This window comes from Pinus tabuliformis, chromosome Q (assembly GCF_031772625.1).
Source record: "Pinus tabuliformis cultivar Carrire ecotype Pingquan chromosome Q, CPIR1, whole genome shotgun sequence".
Classification (NCBI taxonomy): domain Eukaryota; kingdom Viridiplantae; phylum Streptophyta; class Pinopsida; order Pinales; family Pinaceae; genus Pinus; species Pinus tabuliformis.
In genome coordinates this window covers 563,553,190-563,567,380 of record NC_142296.1, presented here as the reverse complement: position 1 = coordinate 563,567,380, position 14,191 = coordinate 563,553,190, and the positions used below count along the sequence as shown (strand labels likewise).

Here is a 14,191-nt window from a genome sequence, read left to right as displayed (position 1 = left end):
GCTAAACCTCACAAGGGGGAAAACCCAACAAATTTATTAAAACTCGGGCTCAGACTCAGAACCAACTGAGGGTCAACTCCAACTCGGACTAGTTGATTCCAATGACTTTATCTTTGTAAAAAGTACATTAAATATTTAATTTTAATGAAAAATCATATTTTTAAAGATTTTCGTTCATGTTTCCAAACTCAAAGCATTAGAATAATAGAGAGAAGACAACACTTGATCAAAACATGCTCATGAATATATCTATTATATCAAAAAGGCACTGAGTGGACTATCCAATACTTGTAATATATAGAGATCAGAATAAAAACACATAACCAATGCTGCTCCAATGATTGCCCAAGAACCTCCTCAATGTGTCTCCAAAAACGAACTTCAACTGCTCACAAACTCCTTACAAATGCTCACATAAATGCAATGAGATAGTTGTGAGGAAATATGAGGGGGTTGGGTCACCTCTATAAGCATGGAAGAAGGGTAGAGGGGCTAGGAAATATTTTAAACAAAAAAATTGATTTCAAATCTGCCTAGCCCGCCTTTTTTCTTGCCGCCGAGACCGACTAGTTTAAGTCGGGCTCAGTCGGTCTATCTGGATGGTCCATTATCGAATCGGCTGGATCGGTGACCAACTTTGTTGGTTCGGTAATAGACCAACCTCCGAACCGGATAATTGACCTAGTTAATCTGGGTAGCGGTATGGCTCGGTCAACTAGGCTGGTTTCGAGTCAGACTGACCTAGTTTTAGAACTATGAACCCAACCAATTCCTTTCTTAGAGAGACCCTTCAACAATACATCAACACATGGACTCTTCTGACCTTAAAAGGGTTCCACAAGTGCTAGGTATTCAATGCAACTGATTGTCCAACAAGATAACTAAGGAGAGGCTGGTCCTCTCATCATACCACAGGAAATGAGACAATAATCCATCTTCCTTGAGCTTGGACTTCAAATAAAGAATAGATTTGCAAAAATTGCAACTCAGATCACACACAAGGTAGGTTTCAAACCTCCCTGCAATAGATTATATACCTCAATCTAGTGCTATAGGCCATGGACCAATAAAATGCGATAGTAGCCACAAAATGCGATAGTAGCCACAAAACTTCAGATCCAGTGCAACAAAAACTCGGATCAATGCCTCAGAGCTCAGGTCGAATCAATGCCTCAGAGCTCAGATCAGTGCAACAAAAACTCGGATCAATGCAAGTGTCTTGGATCACTGAATATTTGACCTATATTGTCCGTCCAGGGCTTGACCTAGATATCAATCTTTAAAGTTCTTAGATCACAAACAAATAGGCTCTTAGATCACAAAACAGGATGCTTGGATTGACCTTCTAGGTCTCGGCCTAGAACTAGATATTGGATGGCAATGTAACTTGAGGAAAGGTACAGATTTTGAACCTTGCACAAAGATTACAAAACTCGGACTAGAAACATACTTCAGACCTTCCACAGTAGCCTTAGAACAAAAGTAAACTTCAGATCTCTTCCATGTGATCTTAGAGTAAAGATTAGACTTCAGATCTCTTCAAGGAATTCAGTGAGGGAGCAAACTTCGGATATGTACTTCAGGAACCAACGAATTATTTCAGACTTCTGCAAGAGAGAAAAGACTTCTTTGTTGCACAATATTAGCCTTTCTATCCTTCCTTTTGAGCTTCGCATAGGATCTCAGATCAGATAGAAGATGATCATCGAATTGATACCAAGGAAAATGAATTGAGTCCTTTATGTAATCTTCAATAGATCCGAATGGGTGTGTCCTTTGAGCAAGCCAACTTGACCTTCGAGGAGGCCAAAATATTTTACTTTTCCCTCTTTAATTTTGGAGCCAACTTAGCCACTTTTGGAGCCGACCTAGCACTTGTGGAGCCTCTTGTTTATTTATAAAACAATAACAATTTCTCCCTTCTATGTCATGTAAAGTATGGCTTACAATATTATATTTTGATCATTACAATGGCATGACGAAATTGTTACAAGAATATTAATGCTTTTCAATAAAACATTTTATGAAGACCGACCGTGGCTATATTTCAACAAGAAGCACAGTAATAAATCATGAACACAAGTACATATCAAAAATTGGAAACAATGCAAATGCTACCTCCCAATGCTAAGCATGAATCCACAACCCAAGTGAATATACCTCCAAAGCCTTTATATTATTGATCAAAATATGAGAGTACAAATAAACAGTGTTTTCCCAAGAACTATACTTCCAACTATGAGAATGAGAGAGCCCAATGGCTCTCTTTATACAAGAATGGGTGAAGATCCTAAGAAAACTCAATGTGACAAGTGGCAAGGCAGTTGAGAATCCCAATGGAGTTGACTTCTCCAAGTGGCAATAGATTGCTGTAGATGATTGGTGCGAGTTGGTTTATAAGTCCTGTAGGTGTCCTGGCTGGCTGTGGGTGGCAGTCATCATCTTCTTGATTGCTGGTGCGAGTTCAGTCCTTGCTGCCATGTGTGAATGGAGTAGGGGCAATGGGGATAACATCCCACAGTTAACTTACAGCCAAAAGTGAGTTACAACAGTCCTCAAAACAGGTGTCTTCTAGCTGATGCGTGTGGACTCTAGATTGGGCCTGCGTATGGGTCAAAACTGCCAGCGTACCATCTCTTGCTCACAGGCTGTTTACATGTGTAGAATGTGGGAGTTAACTCCCGTTTTGACTGCTCTTTGACTGCCAGCAATCAAAGTGATGGATTTGGCCTTCTCTTTAACTGAAGACGGCCCTCATTTTATGGGATTTGGTCACCCCAAGTTGCTGTAGCCAAACACTAATTCACCCCTCCTACGAGGCAGTCCATTTGACCCTCTTATGTGGCCTTCCAAATCATCTTTGAACTGAAATTTGTCTTCACTTTGATCCCATGTCACTTGCTTGAATTCTTGACTTGGAAAAACATATTTAATATGTCATTCACTTATTAATTTTTTTGATTTTCTTGCTACCTTTTGCCACTAACTTAGAAAAAGTGGGTTTTGAGGGGGTGTAATTGATTTTTTGACCTCCAAAGTGGATCTGTTACCGCTCAAACTAGCAGGGGTCCTAGGAGGGGTTCCTATAGAGAAACTACTAGGTCAAGTGGCAAAAATGGAGCAATAGCCCACTGTCACCTCAGCTAAAGCTCCCTGCTCTTTACGGACTTTCACCGATGGGAGAAGTCCCAGTATTAGGGAAATTACTAAGAGAAATATATCAATAGTGTGTAGGTAGTGATTTCAAGAGCCTATTCAAAGGAGAGGCTCTAATGATAGGGATTGCTTGCTTTAGAAGCAAGATGAATGGCTCTCCAAGAAGGGCTAGAAGGAGACCTAGACCTAGGGTTGAGGGGTATTTCTTGATAAGAAGTGCCCTAGACCAAAGAATCCTAGAAGAATAGGGTTTCTAAGCAATTCTCGGGAAATTGGAATGGCAAGGTTGCAGATTCACAAAGAAGCCCTAATGGACCCAAACGAGTTCAAGGATTCAGAGCGAAGCTTCAAACAAAGGGTCTTGACCAAGTGAGGGATAACAAATAGATCAAAGAGATGATATTCGACTTTAATGTTTAATGCAATGATCCTCAATGAAGCCACTAACCAAAGGACACCTAGGGAGAAATGGTCTTCTAGCTAGGGCTTGGCATAACTCGAGATTCAACTGTCGGAGTGGCTTGAAAATTGGAGGACCTCTCAAGGACACACCAACGTAGTTCTAGACCAAATTTCATCAAATTTTGGACGGCTAAAATGGAATTCGTGTGATGCCCTAGGAAGCCTACTAGGGTTAGGGCTTAGAAAAGAGGGAAGGAGGTGAGAAAGATTTTTCGTTTTGGTGATCACCTTAAGACTAGACACGTGCCTAGCCTATTGGGAGAGTGGATTCAAGGATGAGATTGATTTAGGGTTTTTGCTCTATCAAGCAGCTTAATTGCAGCTTCGCATGCCCTAGTGAAGCAACTACCCAGCTACAACAAGGATTTATACTTCGATTTGACAAATTAATGGAGTTTCGAGGTTGAACCTTCAATGGTTACCCCTAGGAACATTCACTTTTCATGCCTAATGAATAATGCATGCAATAGATCAAGACTACTAGGTAATTCAAGATTTTCGCATAAATTTAGAGCACAAGGATTATCATGATGCAATGTTCAATACATTAAATATAAATTGAAAATTTCGCATAAAAGAGAAACTTACATGGCACAAAACTATATCCATCCAATATATTTACAAGAGAGAAGCTCCGAAATAGAATAACATCAATCCAAACATCAAAATGCATCCAAGAATCTCCAATTCGTCCTCAATAGCTAATGTGAAATTCTGAAGAAGAGATACCAATCCAAATCCAAGTGATAATCAAATGAAATGATCATCACGCCAATATATATCCTCCCTAAGGGGTTTGATTTGCCTAATTAGGCCTAATAATGCCCAAACTAATAAAATAATGTGCAAAAATAACATAACTTGGTGACAAACCCACCAAGATAGCTCCATAATACAAAAATAAGCCTCTCAAGAGGGAAAAATGATAGATACAATAGGTCGAAGGGTTGTTGAGGAGGCCTTGTGGAGTCCGATGTGTACCAAAATGAATGGAAGGGCTCCAAAAATAACGATGAAGGGGGTGGCCCCTTGATCTCCAAGCAAATGATCTGTGGTGCACTCAAGTGGTTGTGGGGGCACAAAAACATCCTCATGGGTCTCCAACTGAATTGAACAAGCATGTATCCCAACTGCAAAGGGCCGAAGCAATGATGCAAGCCCTCCCATTGTCTCCCATTGTGAGACAAACCCCATCTAGGCCCTGGATCAACTACCAAGTGTGTGGTGCAAGAGTGTAGCCGACTGGGAAAGGTGGTCCAGATGCATCATAATCATCAAATAAGAGGGACATGAGTGAGCAATGGATGGTGTTGAAGAGTCCCATGGCGTCGCTATGTGCTCTCTGCTATAGTGGAGGCCCATGGCTCTCAATACACACCCTACAAATGCCAATATGACCCTCTAGAGGACTTGGACCTCGTATAGGGAGACCAAACCCACAATGAAGACCCACCTGCAATCCTATATAAGATCCAATGCATCCCCTCACCTTCCAATACAGCAAATCATTAGTGCAATTGAGTAAATAAGCTTACAAATCATGGAACCAAGTGGACACTTCATAGTGGCATGCCCTTCCCTAATGGGCTTGAAAACATACAAGTGTCTCCAAGTTCAAGAAGAAGGTTAACCAAGGACCCTATCAAGTGGTTTCAACCTCTAAGGGAGTGACGGGTCCATGGTGCATCCGTCATATGGCTAGTGTCATGTGATATAATGATGGAATGGAGTGGGGCATCAAGGGAAGACTCCAAGTCACATGCCATGGTACAAGGGTAGCTATGATGAGGGAGGCCAACACTTGGGTGTATAGATGTAGGAGGGAGTAGTTGTGGTACATGAATTACCCAGGCCTTTGTTTTTCCACCCTTCTTCATATGCCTTTATTGACTTTTCTTTTATAACTGCTCGGGGCTCCAGGGGATGAGAGCATGATGCGAATGATATAGCAGTGAATACCCCCTTTAATGTTGGGCAGTTCATCGCCCACCAGGGGTTGGGACAATCACGAGTTCCTTAGTGATGTAGGGGGCCAATATAGGGTCCCAAGGAACCAGGACGATGGCCATGATGATAGGGGTAGAGATCATGTTGGCTTTTGCCCACATGTTAAACTTGTATGTCTTGATCATATTTTGCAGTTTAAGGTACATTTCCTGTTGAGAGGCAAAATTATGTCTTTTACTTTCTTTTTAGCTGCATCAACCTCCGGGGCATCGTTCCAGGCTTGACCCAAAGTGTGGACAAGGGGAGGGGGAGGCTAACTCCTTGTGAATCCAGTGGACAAAGGAGGACCCGAATGGGAAATATGTGAAAAGGGTTATAATGAGTGGAGAGGAGTGATGTATGTAGTTTCGGGAAGTGGGAGCACACAACCAAAATTGCGGTTTCCCATGTAATGCCATGTTGATTTAGCTTGGGGGGTACTCCAAGCCTTGAGGATCAAGGGTTTGGAGGAAGGAGCTCCACAAGTGGTCTTGTGGGCTTGAAACGCAAGCCTGTGTTTTTGCACCCATCGATGTTTGGGCCAAAACCGTGATGAGACTTTGACATGTGATGGATGGAGATGATAGAGGATGTTGAGAAGATTCCAACGCACCGAGAATCATTGAATTCTGAGTTGTCAAAGTTGAGTTATGAATTTTTGAAGATATAGTGTGGGTGAATTTGTCTCAAGTTCAAGTCGGCCTTAGTACAAGGAGCACTTCTTGATAGGTTGGATGTCACCCTAGAGAAGGATATATAAAGGAGTGAGGAGAAACCTCATTCCTCACATCCTAAGTGCATTCAAGGTCAAGATTAGTTCTGCGATTTAGTGCGGATCTGAGGCTAGAAGAAGGAGACAAGGCAACTGAGTTATGGAGAAGGTTTCTTTGCGTTTTGATGGTGGGTTACCTCTATTCTAGGGTTCGAATTCTCTGTGGAAGAAGGCCACAACTCTGAGGCAGCAAGAAAGGTGCTTAAGGCCAAATTTGTGAGCAACGTGAGTATGTCTCCTCAGCCAGATCAAGACGCAACAAATCAAAGGTAAGTTGGAGTATGTTTTTGTGCTATTATGTGTGTATTTTGTCATTGTTTGGGTTGCAAAGAGAGGAAACCACAACAATGAGTTCTCGAGACTGTTTGTGATGGCCAAGAGGGCTAGTGAGACCCTCTCTCCTAACCGCAGACATGTAAAGGAGGCCACAACCCAAACAGTGGTGGTTATGTTTGCAAGAAGTTTGGTTTGTATTGCTAGAACATAACTGTGCGTTGTTGGGTGGTTTGTGGAGGTTCCAAGGCCAACAACAATGTATAATGATGCCTAGAAGGACAACAAGGACAAGCAACCTAGTTGGGAAAGGGAGCCATAGTGAATTGTAGCAATTTTGGAGGGTTGTCACATTGTGTTATGTGCCCTAACCAGTAATAGGAAGCTACAACAGTAAAGCACATAAATCGAGGCAAGAGAGCAACATCGAGAATGGTTGCAGATGGTCTCTTGATGATGGATGGATGCTAGAGGATGAGTGTCCTAGGAGAGGACAAGTTGATGGAGTTTGTTGGGAGTCAAAAGGAGCCTTTCCTAGGTGTGAGGATGCCCTAGCTAGAGGCAAGTGCGACAACAAGTATTGGCCACTCGCAGATTGTTGGAGTGCAGCGTGAGAGTGGACCAAGTGTGGATGTGGATTGGGCATTTATGGTTTGTTGGATGTCAGCGTGATAGTGCCCAAGTTGGAGCCCGATGTGCACCATCTTCGTGGACTTAGATGGTTGCTAGAGTGGCAAAAGTTGAGCTCGGGGTTTGATCAACCAGAGGAGCAGTTGAGCAGCCCTAGACTTGTGTGTGGAGAAGGACTTCTACAACAGAAGATGGGAAATCCTCCTAGCCTGTGTTCATTGTGGGAGATGGACATCTTGCAGCGATAGGTGGCAGACTTTCGTGCTCTATGTTGGTCTCCATTGGAGCAACGCAGGAAGACCGTAGTGGGCTGAAGTCCCTGCGTAGTTGAGGAGCAACAGTGGGTAGATTAAGAGCTGTTCACAAGTGGAGCTGTGAACAACTCAACAGGAATCTCGATGTGTTGTGCCCTTGATGGACTAAGGCACAACTATTGAGCAGATTGGATAGCCTAGATTCAGTGGCCAACTGGACTTGGAGCATTGATAGAGGCAAGTGCTGCAGATCGAGGGTCAAAGGACTGGGAAGGTACAAGGTACGACCAAGGCAACTTTGAGGAGCTCTACATCAGCTAGACAACCAGAGTATCTTGTTGAGGGTAGATTGGTTGTCACCAAGTCCCAGTTTGTATTCTTGTATCAGTGGATATATGAGGGCCATTATCCCTGGTACGGGAGCCGTACACTGTTGTATTATTCAGTTTGATTAATATAACGAAGTTGGGTTGTTGTACATATTTGTACAATATTTTGTAAAAAGTTGTCTATATTTTGTGCACTAGTTGATTTGCCGTTGTTTATATTCCGTTGTGCAAAGTAGTTTCGTTGTGATCTTTGGTTTGGTAGCGTCAGTGATTTAAGATTCTATCCCAGACACCAAGATCATGGAAAAACAACATTCCAATCCTAAAGCTAGTAGCCAGTAGAGGAGATCCCATGGGACTAGGATACAAGGTTAACCACCAAGTTGGAAAGGGGACAAGAGTACAAACCAAGGCCATTCTTTTCGCCGAATCCCCCCACTAATCCATGCCCAGAAGTGTCCATGATAATTAAGCAAAGATACCCAACTACATAATGAAAGCCATAACTTCGGGGTTGGAAGGCCCACCTTCAAACATACAATCATAACATATGGGTGCGGGCACATAATGGTAGGCTCAGGTGGCAGAGATAGTGGCACATTGAGCTATCTAGTGGTTGCAAGGGGTTGTTGGCTGCCGGTTGAAGACAATCTAGGAGAAAAAAATTATCCTATGGGTATCACCCACAGGTGCTGGGTAATAGGACCTTAGAAGAATCTTGGAATGGAGAGCATGATTTTCTACTAATTATACACCCCCAACATCTTCTAGGCTCTCACTTGTTTACAAAATTTACATAGAAATTAATAAAAAATCCCGCAGGACTTTTTAATAATTTAAAAAATCCAATAAAAACCTAATCAAATTCCGCGATGCTTTAGGTATGTCCTAGTATAGTAATATACATTAACTCTAGGCATTAGGATGGACCCAAGGCCCCATCATCACACCGCACTCCAACTTTCGAGGTATGTGTGTGAAAAAACTTCAGCTGGTTATTCATCGCTGAAAAGTGAGAATAATTAGCTAAGTGAAAAAGACACTCTAGATTGGACTCACTTGATGACCGGGTCCCAAGTCACTTAGGCTTGTTACAATAATTCATCATACTAGTGACATTTAATAAAACTGCCCGCAGGGTTGAAAAATTTGAGAGAGAGAGAAAGTAAAGAGAGGAGAGAGAGGGTCAACAAGTGCCCTGTTGACTTCTGGACTTTTGAAAATTTTGATGAGTGCCCTATACATTGGGCCATGGGGTCTTCAGATTTTGCTTGGTACAACCTAGCAGATAACAGGGTCAATTCCATAAAATAATAAAATAAAACCCTATTTTTATTTTATTTTTTATAGGGTAAATTAGGGTTAAGTTACTACAAAATCTGAAATTTTTAAGCATTATTTGCCTTGGACCTTATTTTCCTAGGGTTAGAATTTACATGCATTCAATTGGAAAGGTGAAAATATTATTTTACATGCAATTTTCAGCCACCAATTAGGGTTGATGTCTAGGCTTTCTATTGTTGTTTTATGTGTTTTCAGCCATTGAAAATTGTTGTAATTTATTTGCTTGTTACTTGTTAAATGCCCTTATTTTTTCACTTGTTTATCATAAATTCTCAGGCCGTTTTCTTATTGCTGTTATAAATATTTGTATGCTGTAATTTTGCTGATTAAAACTTCAATTTATAACAGCAAATTGTAATTTTTAGATTGGATTTGTTTGAGAACCTATTTGAGCCTCTGCAGGACTTACTGAGCCCTCTAGATTTCGCCATAGAGTCTTTTGAACTTGTTATCTTGGAATTACACCTTAGCTCACCTGAAACCCTAACCATGGAACATTTATTCTTGGATATTTTTGTAGTAGAACCCTCAAGGGGTATTTAGCCTAAATTACTTGGGTTGCTTAATCCCTAAGATTTGCTGGCAAAGCCCCCTTGTGGGGATTGTATCCAAATGGCAACCACTGAATATCAGAGGAATAATTGCTAAGGTGACTGTGGTAACTAATCCCTTTGTTGCTCTTAATCTAGATTGCTTAATGAGGCTTTCCACTAAGGTGCTATATTGTGCAGTAACAGCAATTATGTTTTCTTTTATCCAATTTCAAGATGAATAGATTCCATCAAGCTTTTGAAATGTCTTTCAAAATATTGAATTTTTCCGTAATGTCTGCCAATCATTCCCCCTTGGATGAAGAGGCTTCTGCTTAGTTCTACTGGTATGCCAACACCTTAATTACTTCTACAGCTAAAAGCCTACCATATCTTTGTGCATTCTGATTCCTTACCCTGCCCATATCTCCATTTCAAAATTTACTAATTTATTTATGTTCTTCCAGCCTTTGGTTACTAGTTGAAAAATCTAGACCATTTGTAGGACACAATTCTTTGATACTAGTTGAAAAAGCTAGACCATTTGTAAGACACAATTCTCTGTTAACAAGCCACCTTGGCAAACTTGAGGGTCTAACATTAACTGAACTTGTTTATTTGCAATGTTCCACCAAGACGCGGGTGCGGGGAGACGCGGGTGCGGGGAGACGCATAGGGGGGGACGTGTGGGAGTACCCTCAAATTTTAGGGAAATTTCGGGGGTGCGGGGAGTCGTCGAGGTATATATATATATATATATATATATAATTCAAGTTCATATTCATTGTTCACTGTTCAATAATGAAAGCATAAAAATATTAAATAGACAATTGAAATTTGAATCATTGATCCATTCTCATCATTCATTTTGATACATACATCATTCATATGACATACTCAAGTGACAAGTCTCATTATTGAATTAATTATTATTCATACATACCATGAGATTCGAAAAACAAAAATAAAAATCAATAATAAAATATTCAAATACATTGATCGATATCATTCATCATTCTACAATCTTCATTGATTTAAAAACTAAATTCATCATTCATCATTCTAGAATCTAAATTGAAAGCAAAACATACTAGTATATTTTCAAAGTTTGAACACTAAATTTATATAAGTCAAAGTTTCAAAGTTCAAACTCAAAAATAGTTAAGAGTGAAATGGAAATGACTTTGGGTTGAAATGAAATGAGCTTTTAACTTTAAGGTTTAGGCTTTTAAGTTTTAGTTATTTAGTTTTAATTTTAATTTTTTTTTAGACTTTTAAGTTTTAGTTATTTAGTTTTAATTTTAGTTTAAAAAAAAAATTAATGGTTTTGATTTTTGAATTTTGAACTTTTAAGTCTTATTAGACAAATTTAAAGGGGGACACCCAGGCGCACCCTTTTTGGGGAGTCTAGACTCCCACACTAAAGGGGGACGCCCAGAAGCACCCTTTTTGGGGAGTCTTGGGGAGTCTAGACTCCCACATTGGGGAAACGCACCCCCTTGCGTCTCCCCGAGACTCCCCAAAAAGGGTGCGTGGGGAAACGCACCCCCAAGAGACTCCCCGTCCCAGGTGTGTGGGGTGCGAGGGGTGCGCGCACCCGACCCTGGGGGACGCGTCCCCGTGGAACACTGTTTATTTGTCAAACAAACCATTTGGAAAGTCTGTAGAACCTGAGCAGTGCAATCAGTGTAAATGTCTCTTACATGCTAGGATACACATATAGTGAAGCATAGCATAGGCCCATCCTTTAATCCCCCAGGCGTTCCAAAGGAGGCAACCCATGGTTGAGGCCTTTTTTAAATCAACACTCATTTCTCTATGATTTCTATGTTAGTTTTACTGGCACGTTTCTATGAGTGGAGATTTCAATTAGTCTATCTAATGCTTTACTTCAGGTTATTTACTTGACAGATTAGTACATGTGACATTCTCTCTGATTGGTAGCTCAACTGATAATGTTACTTTTGATGAAACATTATACTTGATTAAACTACAGCAACTTTTCTGAAATTTGCTAGTTTAGGCCTGAATTTCTTAGCTGTTTATTGCATCTAGAAAAAGTGTAGCTACATTTTCTTGTCTTGTCGAAATCTGCTAAGAGATTTATTGTATCATTGCATGCTTCCCTATGATAACAACTTATTAACTCAGACTAAGATGTCAAAGTTTCTGTTGCACTGGTCACATAGAATGGATTCCCCAGTATTTGATTGTTGTCTTGTCCAATTATTATGTATTGTGTGTTTGTGCTTGGAGACGGCAATTTATTTGTCCAATTTATGATGTTTAACGTAGCTTTTGGCAAACCAAACTGGTTCTTGTTTCTTCTATATTGGATTGCCACACTCCATGTTTATTTAACTTTAATGTCATACATAGAATTTAATTCATTTGTGATATGAATGCAGCTATATACATTTCTTGCGGCAACATTGGATACATTTGTGCTGCTACCATGCTTTATTAATTTCTTCAAAGGCTTCCAAAATCGTAGTGATTCTCCTAGCGGTCTTGCAACAACATTTCTTGCATTTAGTAATAATCGGTCACCATCTTTATTTATCGAAATTTCTTTCTTGGACAAGTATAGATGATAACTTTTTCTTCGATGATGCTAACAATTTGTATTTTGCCAGTAACATGGGCTCATTTTTGTTTGGTGCAGTTCTTAATGTTGCCTTTGCACTAAGTCTTCTTGGATTCCTCATCATGCATGCATCTTTGGTGTCCAGTAATACAACTACGATTGAGGTGAGTGATCTTGTTTCTATACTATTTATTCTCATTTTTCTGGAGTTCAAGTTGTTCTTATATCTTTCTTTCCCAGGTTTATGAGAAAAAGAAAACAATCAGATGGAGATATGACATGGGTCGAAAGAAAAATTTTGAGCAGGTAGGACTTCTTTTTGTACTTGTTAATTTTCTAATCCTAGTAAATGACTATTTGTTTCCTAGTAAGTTTTCTTGAAGGTTTTCAAATTAAAATTTCAGCTTTACTGACTGAAATGTACCACTGGGATTTTCACTGGCTAATAAATAAAATAATTAAAACAGCGGAAACAAAACAACGAATTTCCACAGAAACCTTTGCTTTTCAAAATTTGCCTTTCATTTAATAAATTTCCAGACATACAAGGGCTCCCTTACTGGCAAAATAGCCCACTCAGAAAACAATTTAGCTACAGCAAAATTCTGGGAATAAACTAGGCACCTGTACAAACTATACAACCCTCCCAAAAGTTTGTTAATCACCCGCAAACCAGTTGCTGCCTGCTGATGTGACCATTACGGCTTGTATGGTCTCTCCAACCTGGAATACGGCTGCATTGCTGATCAAATCTGCAACCTGGTCTGCTGTACAACCTGATCTGCACCTCAACCTGCTCAATCTGCCCCTGTACAGCCACGACGTCCATACTTGGATGATTTCCCTTGCTGCCACACACCGTTGTCTTCTTCTGGCTATTGCACACTTGGATGAATGTTTTTCTTCATCCAATCACTGAGATCCTCACTTATCTCACTGTGTCTTGTGCTCAATAATGTGTCTTTTCACTTATCTCGATTCTCAACTCACTTTTTATAAGTTTGAGTTATGACTAAATCTAGAACCCTATCACCAAAGTGATTGATGATTGAGAGTAGATCTCAACTTCACTTGAGATCAAATGTTGAGATTTATCTAATTCACTAAAGCAAATAACCTTTTCATTTCATTAGATTAAATTGATTTTTTTTTCTCATTAAAAGAAAATTATTTTAATAATTAACGTAATTGCTAAGGTTAAAGGGTAATTAGGTGAGTTCCACACATCTAGACACTTAATGCTATGCAAAAGTACCTGCTTAAGCTACAAACATCAACACTCCCTCTTGGCGAGGAGGGTATTCTCCACCTCTCATAGGCTCCTAGCTTGTCCTGTAAAACACAAACTTCCCTTTCACCAAGGGTTTGGTGAGAATGTTTGCAATTTGCTCATTTGTGGAGATATACTGACGCTCCATTGCCCCTTTGTGGATCATGTCTTTGATGAAATGATATCTGATTGCAATATGCTTGGAGATCTCATGCAGTGTTGTTAAAATCGCGATTTTTTCCTCTGCCCGATCAAATCGCGATTTTTATCCGTAAAAATCGCCACTTTTTTTTATACCGATTTTTATCGAAAAAATCGCGATTTTTTGAAAATATCGCGATTTTTTCGAAAAAATCGCGATTTTTACGCAAAAAATCGTGGGAGGCGCGGGCAGCGGGGTTTTATATGGCAAATTCGATTTTTTTTTAATTCATTGTGCTGTCGCCGCGCGGAGGAGGAGGAGAAGAGGTGAGGGAGAGGAGCTGAAGGGTTTCCGTCGGATTTGGGAGCGAATCCAAGCGTTTTTAGGAGGAATCCAAGCCAAGATCACCAATTTGTCCATAAAAGAGGTATGTAGATTAATTTTTTTTGGTTTTGC

The 14,191-nt window shown here is 40.2% G+C and overlaps 1 protein-coding gene across 3 annotated transcripts in view; it reads left to right on the top strand.

The window, feature by feature from the left end:
- Positions 1-14,191, top strand: part of LOC149220687 (putative protein S-acyltransferase 14) — a 184,482-nt gene that overhangs the window by 159,230 nt on the left and 11,061 nt on the right. For all 3 annotated transcript variants that reach the window (XM_089384868.1, XM_089384869.1, XM_089384870.1), the window contains 3 exons: positions 12,145-12,271; positions 12,402-12,487; positions 12,564-12,629. In XM_089384868.1, the coding sequence (XP_089240994.1) occupies positions 12,145-12,271; positions 12,402-12,487; positions 12,564-12,629 (279 nt within the window). The remainder of the gene's footprint in view (positions 1-12,144; positions 12,272-12,401; positions 12,488-12,563; positions 12,630-14,191) is intronic.